We start from the raw sequence: 17,128 nt of genomic DNA, 5'->3' as shown, positions 1-17,128 counted from the left end.
CTGCGTGTCCCAGGCTGCATTGCGGCGCGAGGGCGGCGGGGCGGAGCGGGGCGGGGCCGGGCGGCCCTGAGGGAACCGGAGCCGGAGGAGAAGGAGAAGCAGAAAACGCTCCGCGGCGATGTCGGTGCAGGTGGCGGTGGCCGCGCCCGCCGTGGAGCTGAAGGAGCTCGGCGGCCCCATGGACAAGGCGTGCGAGCCTGTGGGCGCTCACTCCGCTGGGCACGGCGTGGCGGCGGCGGCGGCGCCCGCCTGCCCCGTGCCGGGCGCCGAGCGTGAGGCGGCCCCGGCGCCCTCCGCCGAGCGGCCTCCGGGCAGCGGCTGCCCCGGGCTGTCGTCGGCCGCCGCCGGGCTCTCCTCGGCCGCCGCCAAGGTGCCGCAGGCTTCGGCCATGAAGAGGAGCGACCCTCACCACCCTCAGCACCGGCACCGCGACGGCAGCGACAGCGGCGGCGGCGGCGCCGCGGCCGAGGCGCTCGTGAGCCCCGACGGCTCCGTCACCGAGGCGCCGCGCACCGTCAAGAAGGTAACGGGGGGGGCGACAGCGGCTCGTCCCCGAAACGGGGACGGGGGAACCGGCCCGGGGTGTGGGGGGCGGGTGTCGGTGACCCCGGGGTGCCGCAGGGCTGGGCGTGTGTGGGTGTGTTTTGGGCAGGTGGTGTGCCGTGCCCGAGCGTCTGTCGGCGCCTTGTGCCCCGCCGTGTGTGTCCGGTGGGGACGTGTGGGGTGACGCTGGGTGGGTTGACACCCTCAGGTGACACTGAGTGCCCTTACACCCCGTTCCTGCACCCCAAGGTGTCACTGGGTGTCTTTACACACTGTTCCTGCACCCTCAGGTGACACTGGGTGCCCTTACACCCCACTTCTGCACCCTCAGGTGACACTGAGTGCCCTTACACCCCGTTCCTGCACCCCAAGGTGTCACAGGGTGTCTTTACACACTGTTCCTGCACCCTCAGGTGACACTGGATGTGTTTACACCCCATTCCTGCACCCTTGGGTGACACTGGGTGCCTTTACACCCGGTTCCCTCACCCTCAGGTGACACTGGGTGCCCTTACACCCTGTTCTCTCACCCTTGGGTGACACTGGGTGCCTTTACACCTCACTGCTGCACCCCCAGGTGACACTGGGTGCCTTTTCACCCTGTTCCCTCACCCTCAGGTGACACTGGGTGCCGTGACACCCCATCCCCTCACCTTTAGAAGTCACTGGGTGCCTTTACACCCCACTCCTGCACCCTTGGGTGTCGCTGAGTGCCCTTACCCCCCACTCCTGCACTCCCAGGTGATACTGGGTGCCTTTACCCCCTGTCCTATCACCCTGAGATGACACTGGCTGTGTTTTGGATGTGTTTACACCCCACTTCTGCACCCTCGGGTGAACACCGGCTGTGTTTACACCCCACTCCCGCTCCCTCAGGTGACGCTCGGTGCCTTTACACCCCGTTCCCTCACCCTTGGGTGTCACTGGGTGCCTTTACACCCCATTCTGTCACTCTTAGGTGACTTTGGGTGCCTTTACGCCCCGTTCCTGCACCCTCGGGTGACACTGGCTGTGTTCACACCCCGTTCCCTCCCCCCGAGGTGTCAGTGGGTGCGTTTCCACCCCACCCCTGCACCCTTGGGTGCCTGTGGGCAGCGCAGTGTGTGCTCCCCGGGGCGTGTGCCTGGGTTCACAGCGGGTTCAGGCTCCCGGGAATTATCTGGGAATTGTGGATAAGATAAAAACCTCCCGGGTGGGGGGCGAAGCTGTCAGGGGGTGTTGGCACAGGAGGTGTGTCAGGGTGGATTTTTGGGGTGCCCCAGCCTGGCTGTGACCTTACAGCAGCACCCCAAACCCGTGAGGAGCTCTGGCTCCACCCTGGGGTCTCCGTCTCCTCAGGTGGCCACGGCCATGGAGCAGGGAGGGTCGTGTGGAGGACTCTGGGTGTTGGGGAATAAATCCACTTTTTTCCCGGTTTTTTTAGTGCCTGGCATCCTTCCCGTTGGAAATCTCGGGAGGAGGAGTTGAACCTTTTTTGGGGGAATGTGGGGAAAGGAGTGTCCCTGTCCTAAAGGACCCTAAAATCCCTCCTTGGGTGGGGGGGGTTCTGTTGCTCAGTAAAGGAATTCTTTTCCCTCTGAGATGCCAAATCCCAATGTGTGGAATCCTCTCCCTCTGACATCCTGACCCCATCCCTGATTTTAGAGGCCACACATCCAGGTCCTCTCCTCCTCTGGGAAGAAATCATCTTCAATCTCCTCGTTTTACTGAAATAAAACTCGGATTTCGGAGCGGTCAAATTGACTGTGGCTGCAAAATCGGGCGGGCGGAGCTGAAATGAAGTTTAGGATTAAAAATGAGGCGATTCTCTTTCTTTTTTTTTTTTTGTTTCAACTCACATCCAACAGAACTTTTTGCTGAAATCGAGGTAAAAAGTCGGAACAGGTGAAATTTGCAGTGAACCTGTGATTCTCAAGAGTGTTGGCTAGGAACAAAAATCTCTGTATTATTATTATTATTATTTTCTTGACTGGTTTATAGAAATATATCTTTCTTGGTTGTTTTTTTTTTATTTTCCTTCCCTTTGGAATCCTCACACCCATCCTTGAGGTTCCACGATTGCTCTGCCTGCCTTTCGGTGTTCTCATTTGTGTTTTACCCTCACTGGGTGGAAAATAAGAAGTGTCAGCGGGGAGTAAATGATATTTTTATATAAATTTATATGCACACATTATTAGAGCTGGTGCTGGGCTTTTCTCTGCCACCTGCAGAGATCGGATCTCGGGGGGGAAAATCCTTGGAATTTTCCTTCCTTTGGGATTCTTGCTGGAATTCCTCATTGCTGAGGTGAAACTGGACTTTTCCAGGTGTGGGGTGAAGGTTCCAGATCTTTATTTTGGGGAAAAAAATCCCTGGAATTATCAAATTCCTCATTGCTGGGGTGAAATTGGACTTTTAGAGGTGCCTGATGTGTGGGGGATGAAGGTTCCAGACCTTTTATCTTGGGGGAAATCCTTGGAATTTTCCTTCCTTTGGGATTCTTGCTGGAATTCCTCATTGCTGGGGTGAAACTGGACTTTTCCAGGTGTGGGGTGAAGGTTCCAGGTCTTTATTTTGGGGGGAAAAAAATCCCTGGAATTGTGGAATTCCTCATTGCTGGGGTGAAAATGGACTTCTGCAGGTGTTGGATAAAGCTGCCAGATCTTTATCTTGGGAGAAATCCTTGGAATTTTCCTTCCTTTGGGGTTCTTGCTGGAATTCCTCATTGCTGGGGTGAAACTGGACTTTTCCAGGTGACTCTGTGCCTGATAGAGGTTCCAGACCTTTGGGGAAAAATCCCTGGAATTGTGGAATTCCTCATTGCTGGGGTGAAATTGGACTTCTGCAGGTGTTGGATAAAGGTTCCAGATCTTTATATTGAGGGAAAATCCCTGGAATTTTCCTTCCCTTTGGGTTCTTGCTGGAATTCCTCATTGCAGAGGTGAAACTGGACTTTTCCAGGTGTGGGATGAAGGTTCCAGACTTTTATCTTGGGGGAAAAAAACCCCTGGAATTATCAAATTCCTCATTGCTGGGGTGAAATTGGACTTTTCCAGGTGACTCCGAGGTGTGGGATGAAGGTTCCAGACCTTTATTTTGGGGGAAAATACCTGAAATTTTCCTTCCTTTTGGATTCTTGCTGGAATTCCTCATTGCTGAGGTGAAATTGGACTTTTCCAGGTGTTGGATGAAGGTTCCAGGTCTTTATTTTGGGGGAAAAAAAATCCCTGGAATTGTGGAATTCCTCATTGCTGAGGTGAAATTGGACTTTTCCAGGTGACTCCGTGCCTGAGGTGCGGGATGAAGCTCCCAGACCTTCTCCTGACCCTCTCTCCTTCCTTTTTGGGCTCAGGGGAAGAGCTGGGAATGGGGAGGGAGCTGGAAAAGCCCCTCCAGGATTTGAGGTGAACCCCAAAGAGCTCCAGGTGTCGCCAGCTGTGAGTCAGGCCCTGAGTCGCCTGCGTTGGCTCCGTTGTGGGGTTTTGATGATGTGGGGATCGCTCACCGGCTTTTGGTGTTGTGTTAATTCTTAGAGCGTTCCCAGATCCCAGAGTTTGTGGCAATCCCGTTATTAGCGAGGGGGGAGCCTTAATTAAGACTGCCAGGCTGATTAACTGGGCGATCTCAGCCTTGTCGTGACGGCTCGGTGCCCTTTGCTTCAGCTGAGAGAAGAACTGTGGGGTGGGGTGGAACGGATCTTAAAAACCGTCCGGCTCTGACCCTCAGCCACAAGAAAAACTTGGAATTAATTGATTTAATTGTTCAGCTGAGAGAAGAATCACGGGGTGGGTTGGAAGGGACCTTAAAACCCATCCAGTTCTGATTCTTTCCACAAGAAAAACTTGGAATTAATTGATTTAATTGTTCAGCTGAGAGAAGAGTCACGGGGTGGGTTGGAATGGACCTTAAAGCCCGTCCAGTTCTCACCTCTACCACAAGAAAAACTTAAACAGATTCAAGTCTTGGTTTAATGGTGGTGAAGTGACAATTTTGTGATGTTTTAATCAGCTGAGAGAAGGATCGTGGGGTGGGTTGGAAGGGACCTTAAAGCCCGTCCAGTTCTGATTCTTTCCACGAGAAAAACTTGGATTTTATTGATTAAATTGTTCAGCTGAGGGAAGGATCACGGGGTGGGTTGGAAGGGACCTTAAAACCCGTCCAGTTCTGATTCTTTCCACAAGAAAAACTTGGATTTTATTGATGAAATTGTTCAGCTGAGAGAAGAATCACGGGTGGGTTGGAAGGGACCTTAAAACCCATCCAGTTCTGATTCTTTCCACAAGAAAAACTCCAATTTAATCAGATTCAGCTCTTGATTTAACGCCTCTGAAGCGCTCTGGGACTTCTTGCACCCCACCCTGGGAAGGTCAAACCCCAAAAACCGGCGAGTTTTCTATTAAACAACCGCCAACCCACAAAGCAAAAGGTGATTTTTTAATTATTATTATTTATTATTATTATTTTTCCCCTTGTCCCGACCACTGTGCAGCAGCCTGCTCGTGTTCCCAGCTGCGCTCCTTGCCGTGATAAAAATCAAATTTTTGTTTTTTTTTTTCTGCACTGGATTGATTTTGATTCATTTTGTGGACAAAAAAAAAAAAAACCCCTCAGGGTGAAATTCCCAGGAATTCCACGGTGAGAAATTCCTGCTGCTCACCAGGCTGGCACAATCACCTGACCCAGGGAGGGTTTTGTTCTGCTCAGAAATATAAATCACTCTCATGTGGCTCCTCTAAATGATTCCTCTGACCTTGTTTCCCTGCAGGTTTCACTGCCTGCCTTTCCCCTGTGGAAATTCCCCCCTTTTTTTTTTTGTTGAGGCCGAGGGAATTTGGGCTTCATTAAAGGTTATTTTTAAAAATATATATATTAAAATTGTCTATTTTTAATTTTTACTAAATTTATAAATTTTTAAAAGGAGACTGGAACTCGTTTTTCACGCGGATTTTTTTTTTCTCCTGTTTTTCCCTTCAAAAAAACTTTTGCTTTTTGTCTCTTAATTGTCTATTTTTAATTTTTATTAAATTAAAGAGTTTTTTTAAAAGAGAGTGGAACTCGTTTTTCACCAGGATTATTTTTTTTTTTCTCTCCTCTGTTTTTCCCTTCAAAAAAAACTTTTGCTTTCATATTACAAAGTTGGCTTTTGGCAAATATTAGCATGAATATTCTGTGTATAATTGGACTGGTTGTGTTTGGTTAATAGAGTGTAGAAAGGTGATTAATGTATTTTCTATTTACAACGTTGTGGGTTTTTTGGGGGGAAAGCAGCAAATAATTGAAAAAAAAATCGTGTTTTTTGTGGGGAGGAAACAGTAAATAGTGTAAATAGTAAAAAAAACAATTTTTGTTTTTCTTCTTTGTGACATCTAAACTGACCAAGCCAGAAAACCTGGGGAGAAAGGTCTTGTAACCCTGCATAAAAAATGCAAAATTTCTGTTTTTTTTAAATCAAAATAACCAAAAACCTCAAGAAAAAGATTCATAAAACCCATGTTACCAGACAGAGTGCAGCCACCCACAAATAAATCTATAAAATAAGATTTGGGGGTGCTTAAAACAAATAAAAAACTGGAAAAGAATGAATGAATATCTATTGAATATGTAAACCAGCAATCCTTAGAACTCAATAATTAAAAGAGAAGTGTGCGCTTTCGGTCCCAGCTGGAACTTTTTGCTCTTTCTGTCTCCTAATTCTCTATTTTTAATTTTTATTCAACTCATCAGGTTGTTTTTTTTTTTTTTCCAAGAGAGCGGGACTGGTTTTTCACACGGCTCAATCCACCGACCTTCGGGGCTGAGGAGAGGGAGGAAGGTGGAAAAAGGGGAAAGAAAGGCTGTAAAAATCGGGGTGAGGAGAGGCTGCCCTTTGCCAGCGGCTCAGAATTACAGAATTACACCGAGCTTTTCCTGCTGGAGCTTTCCTGGAAGGGCAGAAAACCGAATTTGAGTGTTCATAGTTTGAGGGTTTTGGCCCCTCGAGCTGGTGGATGAAAAACGAACCGGAGGGAGGAATTTTGGGCTTTGACCTCTCAGGTTGTGTTTTCACCGTCTGCCTGGTGAATTGTTTGGAAGGATGGGATGGGTTTAAGTGCAGCCAGGAGGAGCTGGAGCTCGGAAAGGAAGGGAGGGGCCAGGTAGCTCAGGTGTGACAGGAGGATTTAAGCTCATTTCCCCATTTGGGTTAAATTATGGGATGCTGGAGGGGTGGAATTCTCAGAATGTCGAGTGACGGGCTACAAAACCAAAACGTTTTCTTCTCCTGTATTTAGAATAAATAGATATTTAGGGCAAGCTTGGAGATCATCTGGAAGGTCTCTTGCAGCCCAAACCGTTGTGTGAGCCAAGGATTTATTTTCCAGTTCGGTTTTGCTGAATGGTTTCTTTTTCCTTTTCCCCCTTCCTTTTCCCCCTTCCTTTTCCCCCTTCCTTTTCCCCCTTCCTTTTCCCCCTTCCTTTTCCCCCTTCCTTTTCCCCCTTCCTTTTCCCCCTTCCTTTTCCCCCTTCCTTTTCCCCCTTCCTTTTCCCCCTTCCTTTTCCCCCTTCCTTTTCCCCCTTCCTTTTCCCCCTTCCTTTTCCCCCTTCCTTTTCCCCCTTCCTTTTCCCCCTTCCTTTTCCCCCTTCCTTTTCCCCCTTCCTTTTCCCCCTTCCTTTTCCCCCTTCCTTTTCCCCCTTCCTTTTCCCCCTTCCCTTTCCCCCTTCCCTTTCCCCCTTCCCTTTCCCCCTTCCCTTTCCCCCTTCCCTTTCCCCCTTCCCTTTCCCCCTTCCCTTTCCCCCTTCCCTTTCCCCCTTCCCTTTCCCCCTTCCCTTTCCATCCCATTCCTTTTCTTTTTTCCCATTTCAGTTTTTGCTCACTCAAAGCCCAAAGGTCCAAGAGCAGAACCTGAGTCACGGGAGGGCAAAAATCCTCCTCCTCCTCCTCCTGGGGGTAAATCCTCGTGGGGAGAGAGACAAAAACCAACCGGAGAAACTCGGGTCCAGCCTGGCAATAAGAAAATCCCGGGGGCTGCTTGTGTCAGACTCCAGGGCTTGGGATGAGCAGCCGAAAGGGAGGAAAAGGGGGGGGGAAAAAAGGCTGAAAAGGGGGTTAAAGCTAAAATAAACTTGCAGTTTTGTGTGAAATGCCAGTTTTGTGTGAAATGCCAGATTTGTGTGAAATCCTCCGTGCACTTAGAACAACAACAACAACAACGAAATCCCTCTGAAACGCCTCAATTTCACCTTCTTCAGGAGTAATAAATAAATATTTATGCCTAAAAATCGACCTCAGAAGTTGAATTTTTCTCCCTTTGGCGCATCCCGAGGGAGTTTTTTGGGCTGGGGAAGTTTGGGAACAGGAGCGGAGAGCATTTTATATTTTAATGTCGGCATCAGCTGCTCCCGGCAACGGGCTGAGGTGAAATGTTGGGAGGTAAAAAAGAAAAGAAAGAAGGTTAATGATAATAGTAAATCCATTATTTATTAAAATAATTACAGTGAATTTTTATTAATTAATTATTTCAGCTGCAATACAATACTGGAATGGTAATAATAATAATAATTTATTCATTATTTATTAAAATGACAATAATGAATTCTTATAAATGAATTATCTCAGCTGCAATAAAATCCTGGAATAATAATAATAATAATTTATTCGTTATTAATAAAATAACTACAGTGAATGCTTATGAATTAATTATCTCAGCTGCAGTAAAATCCTGGAATAATAGTGAGAATAATAATAATAATTTATTCATTATTTATTAAAATGATTACAATGAATTCTTATGAATGAATTATCCCAACTGCAATAAAATCCTGGAATAATAATAATAATAATAATAATTTGTTTATTATTTATTGAAATAATTACAATGAATTCTTATAAATGAATTATCTCAACTGCAATACATCCTGGAATGATAATAATAACAATAAAAAAGTCATTATTTATTAAAATAATGACAATGAATTCTCATAAAAGAATTATCTCAGCTGCAATAAATCCTGGAATGATAATGATAATAATAAGAATAATAATAATAATTTAAAAATCATTATTTATTAAAATAATGACAATGAATTCTTATAAATGAACTATCTCAGCTGCAATAAATCCTGGAATGATGATAATAATAATAATAATAATAATTAAAAATCATTATTTAAATGAATTCTTATAAATGAATTATCTCAGCTGCAATAAATCCTGGAATGATGATGATGATGATGATAATAATAATCATTTAAAAATCATTATTTTTTAAAATAATGACAATGAATTCTTATAAATGAATTATCCCAACTGCAATGAAACGGAATTAAAATGCAACAAACAGATGGAGGTTTTAGGGTGTTGGCTAAATTCTTCTTTTTCACCTTCTTCTCCCTGGCTCTGGGTGGTGGTTTGTAATTGGGCAGAAAAATCCACATTTTGGGCCGCGGGTTGCTGCTTACTGGGGTTAAAAGGAAAAATAATTTCGCTGTCATTTCTTAATTGGACAGTTTGTGATTAAAACCCCCTGGAGAGAGAGATGGGGCTCCATTTTTACTTGGTCAGCTCCAAGTGCTGTAGAACTCGCGGCTTGTGAGACTCTGATACAGATAAAAATTAATAAATTTTATCATTTATTCAGATTAAATAAGTTTCAATCAAATGAAAGAATTTGGAATTTCGAGTGGCTGGAGAGCGCAGAATCCCAGAATTAATGAGGTTGGAAAAGTCCAGAGCCCTGAGTGCCACATCCAGGAATTCCTTGGACTCCAAACCTCCCTGGGCAGCCCCTTCCCAATATTTAACAACCTTTTCCACGGAGAAATTTATTCCCGAAAATCCCCGCTGAGCCTCCCCTGGCCCAGCCTGAGGCTTTTCCCTCTCCTCCCATCACCCCAAATTCCTTCAAAACAACCCGAGAGAGCTTTTAAACCCGAACCGTGCCCTGCTTTTATAATAATTCCGTGATTCACTGCGGAATAACGGGGGAGAAATCCTGAAATGTCACAGCTGGGTGGGAAAATTTGTCATGGAGATTTTTTTTTTAGGGAAAACCTTGGGAGTGTCAAACCTTCTCATCGTGCTGTGGGGCACCTTTAAAACCTTTTCAAAGCTTCTTTTGTTCCTATTTTTGTTTTAATTTCGGCTGGCGTGTGATTTTTTGAGTGGGGAAAAAAATCATTTTTGGTGCATTCAGCAGCAGCTCTGTGTTTAACTGCTCATTCTTCCATTTTTTAATTATTTTTTGGACTGATATTCCTGGCAGGTGAATTTGAATTTTGAAATGTCCTTCCGTGCGCGGAGGAGATGATTTTCAAACAGGTCGAATTGTTTTGGTCGACGTGTGGAGGAGAAGGGAAAAGGGAGAGAGAGAAAAGAGAGGAGGGGAAAAAAAAATGGATTTAAAAAAAAATTTTTCTAATTGTCAAACAGGATTTGATGTGATATTTGTGTGATTCTCTTGGAATTTCCGTTCCTGGTGGACACAAAGAATCCAGAAGGACACGGTGACGAAACCTCCACCCCTGGGAAAGGCTTCACACCCTTTATTTTGGATTTTTATTTTTTCCTTTCCTACAGACTAGAGCCCAGGACGTTTAAGCTGAACCTGGTCCAAACCGACACAGAGCAGGAGGAGAAAAAAAAAAAAAAAGGAGAGAAAAATGTCAAAAAATCGGAACTAGTTTCAAATCTGGCTCGAAATTCTGATGTTGAGTGTCCACAAGAGGTAGAGGAGGGGTTCAGGGCAGGCATCTGGGAAGGGAAGGTTGGTGCCAGAGTGGTTTTGGGGTTGTGGGATGAGGAGAGGGATTGGGATGGAGCCCTCAGCAGCCAGGATTTGGGAACAGGACGCGGCAGTCGGGGTGTTCCGGAGATACAGCCACGAGGTGGTTTGGGCTGGAAGGGACCGGAAAAATCTCCACTTCCCGCAGCAACTGTGGGCAGGGATGGCAGGATTGTCACCAGGGCTGCCACCACGGGGCCAGGCTTTGTCCCCGCCGTCAGGAGCAGTGGCAGTGGTGCCAGCAGGGCTCCCAGGGGCTTAGATCAGAGCGGAGTTCTGCATTCTGTCACTCACAGCATTCCCTGTGACACCAGGGAGGGCCTGGGACGGCATTTCCCTGGGGCTGGGACGGCATTTCCCCGGGGCTGGGACGGCATTTCCCTGGGACTGGGACGGCATTTCCCTGGGGCTGGGACGACATTTCCCTGGGGCTGGGACGGCATTTCCCTGGGGCTGGGACGGCATTTCCTCGGGGCTGGGACGGCATTTCCCTGGGGCTGGGACGGCATTTCCCTGGGGCTGGGACGGCATTTCCCTGGGGCTGGGACGGCATTTCCCCGGGGCTGGGACGGCATTTCCCCGGGGCTGGGACGGCATTTCCCTGGGCCTGGGACGGCATTTCCCTGGGACTGGGACGGCATTTCCCTGGGGCTGGGACGGCATTTCCTCGGGCCTGGGACGGCATTTCCTCGGGGCTGGGACGGCATTTCCCTGGGGCTGGGACGGCATTTCCCTGGGGCTGGGACGGCATTTCCCTGGGGCTGGGACGGCATTTCCTCGGGCCTGGGACGGCATTTCCCTGGGACTGGGACGGCATTTCCCTGGGGCTGGGACGGCATTTCCCCGGGGCTGGGACGGCATTTCCTCGGGGCTGGGACGGCATTTCCCCGGGGCTGGGACGGCATTTCCCCGGGGCTGGGACGGCATTTCCCTGGGGCTGGGACGGCATTTCCCTGGGCCTGGGACGGCATTTCCCTGGCGCTGGGACGGCATTTCCCTGGCGCTGGGACGGCATTTCCCTGGGGCTGGGACGGCATTTCCCTGGCGCTGGGACGGCATTTCCCTGGGGCTGGGACGGCATTTCCCTGGGGCTGGGACGGCATTTCCCTGGGGCTGGGACGGCATTTCCCTGGGCCTGGGACGGCATTTCCCTGGCGCTGGGACGGCATTTCCCTGGCGCTGGGACGGCATTTCCCTGGGGCTGGGACGGCATTTCCCTGGGGCTGGGACGGCATTTCCCTGGGGCTGGGACGGCATTTCCCTGGGGCTGCGACGGCATTTCCCTGGGGCTGGGACGGCATTTCCCTGGGGCTGGGACGGTATTTCCTTGGGGCTGGGACGGCATTTCCCTGGGCCTGGGACGGCATTTCCCTGGGGCTGGGACGGCATTTCCCTGGGGCTGGGACGGCATTTCCCTGGGGCTGGGACGGCATTTCCCCGGGGCTGGGACGGCATTTCCCTGGGGCTGGGGAGCTGTCCCGGCTTTGGGGAGCTGTGTCTGTCCCGGGTTTGGGGAGCTGTGTCTGTCCCGGTTTGGGGAGCTGTGTCTGTCCCGGGTTTGGGGAGCTGTGTCTGTCCCGGTTTGGGGAGCTGTGTCTGTCCCGGTTTGGGGAGCTGTGTCTGTCCCGGTTTGGGGAGCTGTCCCGGGTTTGGGGAGCTGTGTCTGTCCCGGGTTTTGGGAGCTGTGTCTGTCCCGGTTTGGGGAGCTGTCCCGGGTTTGGGGAGCTGTGTCTGTCCCGGTTTGGGGAGCTGTGTCTGTCCCGGTTCGGGGAGCTGTGTCTGTCCCGGTTCGGGGAGCTGTGTCTGTCCCGGTTTGGGGAGCTGTGTCTGTCCCGGGTTTGGGGAGCTGTGTCTGTCCCGGTTTGGGGAGCTGTGTCTGTCCCGGGTTTGGGGAGCTGTGTCTGTCCCAGTTTGGGGAGCTGTGTCTGTCCTGGGTTTGGGGAGCTGTGTCTGTCCCGGTTTGGGGAGCTGTGTCTGTCCTGGGTTTGGGGAGCTGTGTCTGTCCCGGGTTTGGGGAGCTGTGTCTGTCCCGGTTTGGGGAGCTGTGTCTGTCCTGGTTTGGGGAGCTGTGTCTGTCCCGGTTTGGGGAGCTGTTTCTGTCCCGGGTTCGGGGAGCTGTGTCTGTCCCGGCTTTGGGGAGCTGTGTCTGTCCCGGTTTGGGGAGCTGTGTCTGTCCCAGTTTGGGGAGCTGTGTCTGTCCCGGTTTGGGGAGCTGTGTCTGTCCCGGCTTTGGGGAGCTGTGTCTGTCCCGGCTTTGGGGAGCTGTGTCTGTCCCGGTTTGGGGAGCTGTGTCTGTCCCGGGTTTGGGGAGCTGTGTCTGTCCCGGGTTTGGGGAGCTGTGTCTGTCCCGGGTTTGGGGAGCTGTGTCTGTCCCGGTTTGGGGAGCTGTGTCTGTCCCGGTTTGGGGAGCTGTGTCTGTCCCGGTTTGGGGAGCTGTCCCGGGTTTGGGGAGCTGTGTCTGTCCCGGGTTTTGGGAGCTGTGTCTGTCCCGGTTTGGGGAGCTGTCCCGGGTTTGGGGAGCTGTGTCTGTCCCGGTTTGGGGAGCTGTGTCTGTCCCGGTTCGGGGAGCTGTGTCTGTCCCGGTTCGGGGAGCTGTGTCTGTCCCGGTTTGGGGAGCTGTGTCTGTCCCGGGTTTGGGGAGCTGTGTCTGTCCCGGTTTGGGGAGCTGTGTCTGTCCCGGGTTTGGGGAGCTGTGTCTGTCCCAGTTTGGGGAGCTGTGTCTGTCCTGGGTTTGGGGAGCTGTGTCTGTCCCGGTTTGGGGAGCTGTGTCTGTCCCGGGTTTGGGGAGCTGTGTCTGTCCCGGGTTTGGGGAGCTGTGTCTGTCCCGGTTTGGGGAGCTGTGTCTGTCCTGGTTTGGGGAGCTGTGTCTGTCCCGGTTTGGGGAGCTGTTTCTGTCCCGGGTTCGGGGAGCTGTGTCTGTCCCGGGTTTGGGGAGCTGTGTCTGTCCCGGTTTGGGGAGCTGTGTCTGTCCCGGGTTTGGGGAGCTGTGTCTGTCCCGGTTTGGGGAGCTGTGTCTGTCCCGGGTTTGGGGAGCTGTGTCTGTCCCGGGTTTGGGGAGCTGTGTCTGTCCCGGGTTTGGGGAGCTGTGTCTGTCCCGGGTTTGGGGAGCTGTCCCGGGTTCAGGGAGCTGTCCCGGGTTTGGGGCTCCGTTCCTGTGGGTTCAGAACAAACAGGAGCAGACAAATGCCGGGCGCAGCAGGAGCCCCGAGGTGTGTGGGGAGCTGTTCCCAGCTGCAGATCGGGGCTTGCCGAGCTTTGTGGAGCTCCAGGATTATCCCCATGGGCAGATTGGGACGTGCTGGGAGCTGGAGCTGGTGGCTGATCCCAGGAGAAGCACGAGGCAGAGCTGGGTGATGGTGTCTGTGCGGAGGGAGCTGCTCCAGGGGTTGTCTGGGATGGTTCATTCCTCATCAGCAACAGGCGCAGAAGGCCTGAGTTGTCTCCTTTGTTTTCTCCTCCTTTTTTTTTCTCCTCTTTTTTTTTTCTCTGTTTTTTTTCTCTTTTTTTTCCTCCTCCTTTTTCCTCCTCCTTTTTTCCTCCTCCTTTTTTCCTCCTCCTTTTTTCCTCCTCCTTTTTTCCTCCTCCTTTTTTCCTCCTCCTTTTTTCCTCCTCCTTTTTTCCTCCTCCTTTTTTCCTCCTCCTTTTTTCCTCCTCCTTTTTTCCTCCTCCTTTTTTCCTCCTCCTTTTTCCTCCTCCTTTTTTCCTCCTCCTTTTTTCCTCCTCCTTTTTCCTCCTCCTTTTTTCCTCCTCCTTTTTTCCTCCTCCTTTTTTCCTCCTCCTTTTTTCCTCCTCCTTTTTCCTCCTCCTTTTTCCTCCTCCTTTTTTCCTCCTCCTTTTTCCTCCTCCTTCTTCCTCCTCCTTTTTTCCTCCTCCTTTTTCCTCCTCCTTTTTTCCTCCTCCTTTTTTCCCCTCCTTTTTCCTTCCTTCTGTTCCTGCCAGAAGGAGAAAAACATTTCAGTGTCTGCTTTCCTGGCTCACTCCTCGCACCGAAGGGTTTTTTGTTGCCCCGTGTTCGGTGGGCTCGTGCAGAGCTGGAGCTGTCGTGCTCTGGGCTTCACCGTGGACGTGCCAGCCCAAATCTCACCCAAAGAGCAGAGGGAAGAGCTGAGAAACACCAACTCTGATTGCTCACCAAGGGTTTGGGGTCCCACACAGGCTGAATTCCCAGAGAGGTTGTGCCCTCTGCATCCCAGGCCGGGCTGGATGGCTTTGGATCCCCCTGGCACAGTGGGAGATGTCCCTGAGCTCCCTTCCAACTCAGCTCACCTGTGGGGTGGGAGAGGGTTAGAAACAGGGAAATGAGGAACAGAAAACCCTCCCGTGCCTGGCTGGGTGTGGTTTTAGGTGACCTCAGGTAAATAAACCCCCCCAGCTCTGCCTGCGCCTTCCTCATTCCCGTGCCCGGGCACTGTTTGTGCTGAGCTGTTTGAAGATCAGCTGCGATTCCAGCAGGGATGAAATCACCATCCACTCCGTGTTCCAGGAGAGCTTTTTTGTCTGGCATCTCCCTCCCCAAACGCTCCCTGCTGGATGATTCCCCGCTCCAAGGTTTGTTTTGTGTGCCTGGAGAGCAGCCAGCCATCCCCACATCCCCTATAAACCCCGTGCGAGCCCAGGGATTCATCTCCAGAAGAGTTCAGGGGAAAGGGGGGAAGGATCCTGAGAGGAGGATCAGGAGCTGACTTTGCTCCCAGCTGTGTTCTCTTAAAGGAGCAGCCCCCAGATGAAAAAAAAAAAAAAAAAAGCATTTTTAATTCGTTCTAAACCTTTTTTTTTTCTCTCTCTCTCAAATAAAATCAGCGATGACTCAAACAGCCATAAAAGCGTCTGGCAGAGTTCTCCAGCTCTGCATTTCGCTTGTAAATGTCATTTTTTTGTGGGAGCTCTCTTCGAGTGGAGTCGGGTTCTTTGAGACAGGGCACGGCTTCTCTGAGCTCCGCTTCGCAAAGGATTATTTTTATTTTTGGTTGATTCCAAGGTTTTGATTTCTCTGCTCACCACAGCAGAGAAGCAGTTGGCTAACTCCGAGTGCCAAGAACTTTCTGTGCTTTGCTTTTCATTCTCCTCTTTTTCTTTTTTTTTTTTTTAATTGTTAAATATAAATAAGCCGAAACGTTTTCTGCTTTCCCTGCAGCAGAATGACCACAGCTGAGTCACGGGGGCCGCCTGAACGTGTCGAAGCATTTTCAGCGTCGGTCGCGTGATGCATTTTTGGGTGTCTCACCCCTCTCCGGAGACAAAAACCCCGTGAAAAATCCCGACAACAACAACAAAAAAATCGGTTTAGAGTTGGAGTTGGGATTGTTGATGCTCTGGCTGATTCATCGAGTGATTTCTGGGTGGGATTTTCAGCTTCTCTCGCTCGGGTTACTTGAGGCGAGCTGAGTAGGTGTGTGCAGACCTCCCTGGCCCGAACCCAGCCCAAGACAAAGCTCTCCTTGTTCTCTGGGGCCTCGGAGCTGCTTTTCTTTTCTTTTTTTTTTCCTCCTGTTTATTTGTTCTCTGTGTCCTTGCCCTCTGTTGTTTGTGTGCAGCAGCGCCCGTGGTTGTGGTTAAAGGGACGTTTTAGGTCCTGGATCAGGTGGGAAATCCACAAGCCCCTGGAAACATTTGGGAATTTTGGCCTTTCTCCAGCAGGTGGGAAGGTGTTGGGGGTCGTGTCAGCCGCGGAATCTTGGGATGGTTTGGATGGGAAGGAGCTCAGAGCCCCTCCAGTGCCACCCCTGCCATGGCAGGGACACCTCCCGCTGGCCCAGGCTGCTCCAACCTGGCCTGGGACATTCCAGGGATCCAGGGGCAGCCACAGCTGCTCGAGGAATTCCAGCCCAGGCAGGAATTCCTTCCCAAAATCCCACCCAAATTTCCCCTTTTCCAATCTGAGGCCATTCCCTGTGTCCTGTCCCTCTGTCCCTTGTCCCCAGCCCCTCTGCAGCTCTCCTGGAGCCCCTCCAGGCCCTGGAATGTTCTGGAAGCTCTCCCTGGATCCTTCCCTTCTCCAGGAGAACATTCCCAGCTCTCCCAGCCTGACATTGGATCCATCTCCTCTCCAGGAAATCAATGGACTGAGGGGCTTCACTTGGAACCTCAGGAATCCATGAAGGGTCTCCCTTCCCTTTCCCTCTCTTTTCTCTCCCCGTTTCCCATAAAAATCCCTCGGGATGGATCCTGAGTGTCCCGAATCCCAGAATCCCAGGAGCAGTTTGGGTGGGAAAGAACCTCAGAGCTCATTCCAGGGACAATTCCACCATCCCAGGCTGCTCCAATCCTTCCTTGGACATCCCAGGGATCCAGGGGCGGCCACAGCTGCTCTGGCAATTCCATCCCCACCCTCCCAGCCAGGAATTCTTTCCCAAAATACCATAAATGAAGGTGACCTTACCTTGGAGCTCGGGTGAATTCTGCATTTTGGGTGATTTCTCTGCACTTCCTTAACTGGGTTTGGGAAGAAGTTGGGGGGTTTTTAATCTCGGTTGAATAATTTTTTTTCATTTGTTTTTGGCACGACGAGAGCTAAGCCCCCGTGTTTCCCCTTTGGGGAAGCTTTCCCTTTCTCCGTGAATCGTTTTTAGACGCAGAAACGCCTTGGCCTGTCCATCCCTGTCTGGAGTCTCGGCAGGAGGGGATCCCTTGGCTGCTGCCAGTGTGTTAAATTAGCGTTAATTGTGATTTATTTTAGCTCAACTCAGGGAGCTGCTGGAGTGTTCCAGCATGGGACGTGTGGGAATGGTGGCCTGGGGCACACAGGACAGGGCTGGAGTGACCAAATGACCACTGTCCCTGCCAGGGGAGCTCCTTTCCTTTCCTTTTCCTTTCCTTTTCCTTTTCCTTTCCTTTTCCTTTCCTTTTCC

The 17,128-nt window shown here is 50.7% G+C and overlaps 2 protein-coding genes and 1 long non-coding RNA gene across 3 annotated transcripts in view; 2 read left to right on the top strand and 1 right to left on the bottom strand.

The window, feature by feature from the left end:
• The window catches only part of FBH1 (F-box DNA helicase 1), a gene marked incomplete at its 5' end in the record, with an annotated part of 140,679 nt that overhangs the window by 90,240 nt on the left and 33,311 nt on the right, over nucleotides 1–17,128 (top strand). The window lies entirely within an intron of this gene.
• Nucleotides 48–10,691, top strand: LOC136289148 (adenosylhomocysteinase 3-like). The gene is made up of 2 exons (XM_066182633.1): nucleotides 48–523; nucleotides 10,076–10,691. The coding sequence occupies exons 1-2, from the start codon at nucleotides 119–121 to the stop codon at nucleotides 10,094–10,096; spliced, it is 426 nt and encodes a 141-aa protein (XP_066038730.1). The 5' UTR covers nucleotides 48–118; the 3' UTR covers nucleotides 10,097–10,691.
• LOC136289151 (uncharacterized) lies at nucleotides 8,908–16,872 on the bottom strand. Its single transcript, XR_010720725.1, has 3 exons — nucleotides 16,660–16,872; nucleotides 14,413–14,546; nucleotides 8,908–8,957 (listed from the first exon to the last, which is right to left on the bottom strand). It is a non-coding gene; the product is annotated as an uncharacterized lncRNA (long non-coding RNA).

The sequence above is a fragment of the Chamaea fasciata genome, unplaced genomic scaffold, assembly GCF_029207755.1.
Source record: "Chamaea fasciata isolate MVZ Bird 193981 ecotype frontalis unplaced genomic scaffold, bChaFas1.0.hap1 SCAF_5, whole genome shotgun sequence".
Lineage (NCBI taxonomy): Eukaryota > Metazoa > Chordata > Aves > Passeriformes > Sylviidae > Chamaea > Chamaea fasciata.
The sequence above is the reverse complement of the archived record's forward strand: the minus strand, read 5'-3'. Positions and strand labels throughout refer to the sequence as shown.

Bases quoted from the DNA above. Each gene is read 5' to 3' on its own strand.
- LOC136289148 (XM_066182633.1), top strand. From the start codon at position 119: ATGTCGGTGCAGGTGGCGGTGGCCGCGCCCGCCGTGGAGCTGAAGGAG. The intron at 524-10,075 runs GTAACGGGGGGG...CCTTTCCTACAG, and splicing joins CGCCGCGCACCGTCAAGAAG to ACTAGAGCCCAGGACGTTTA.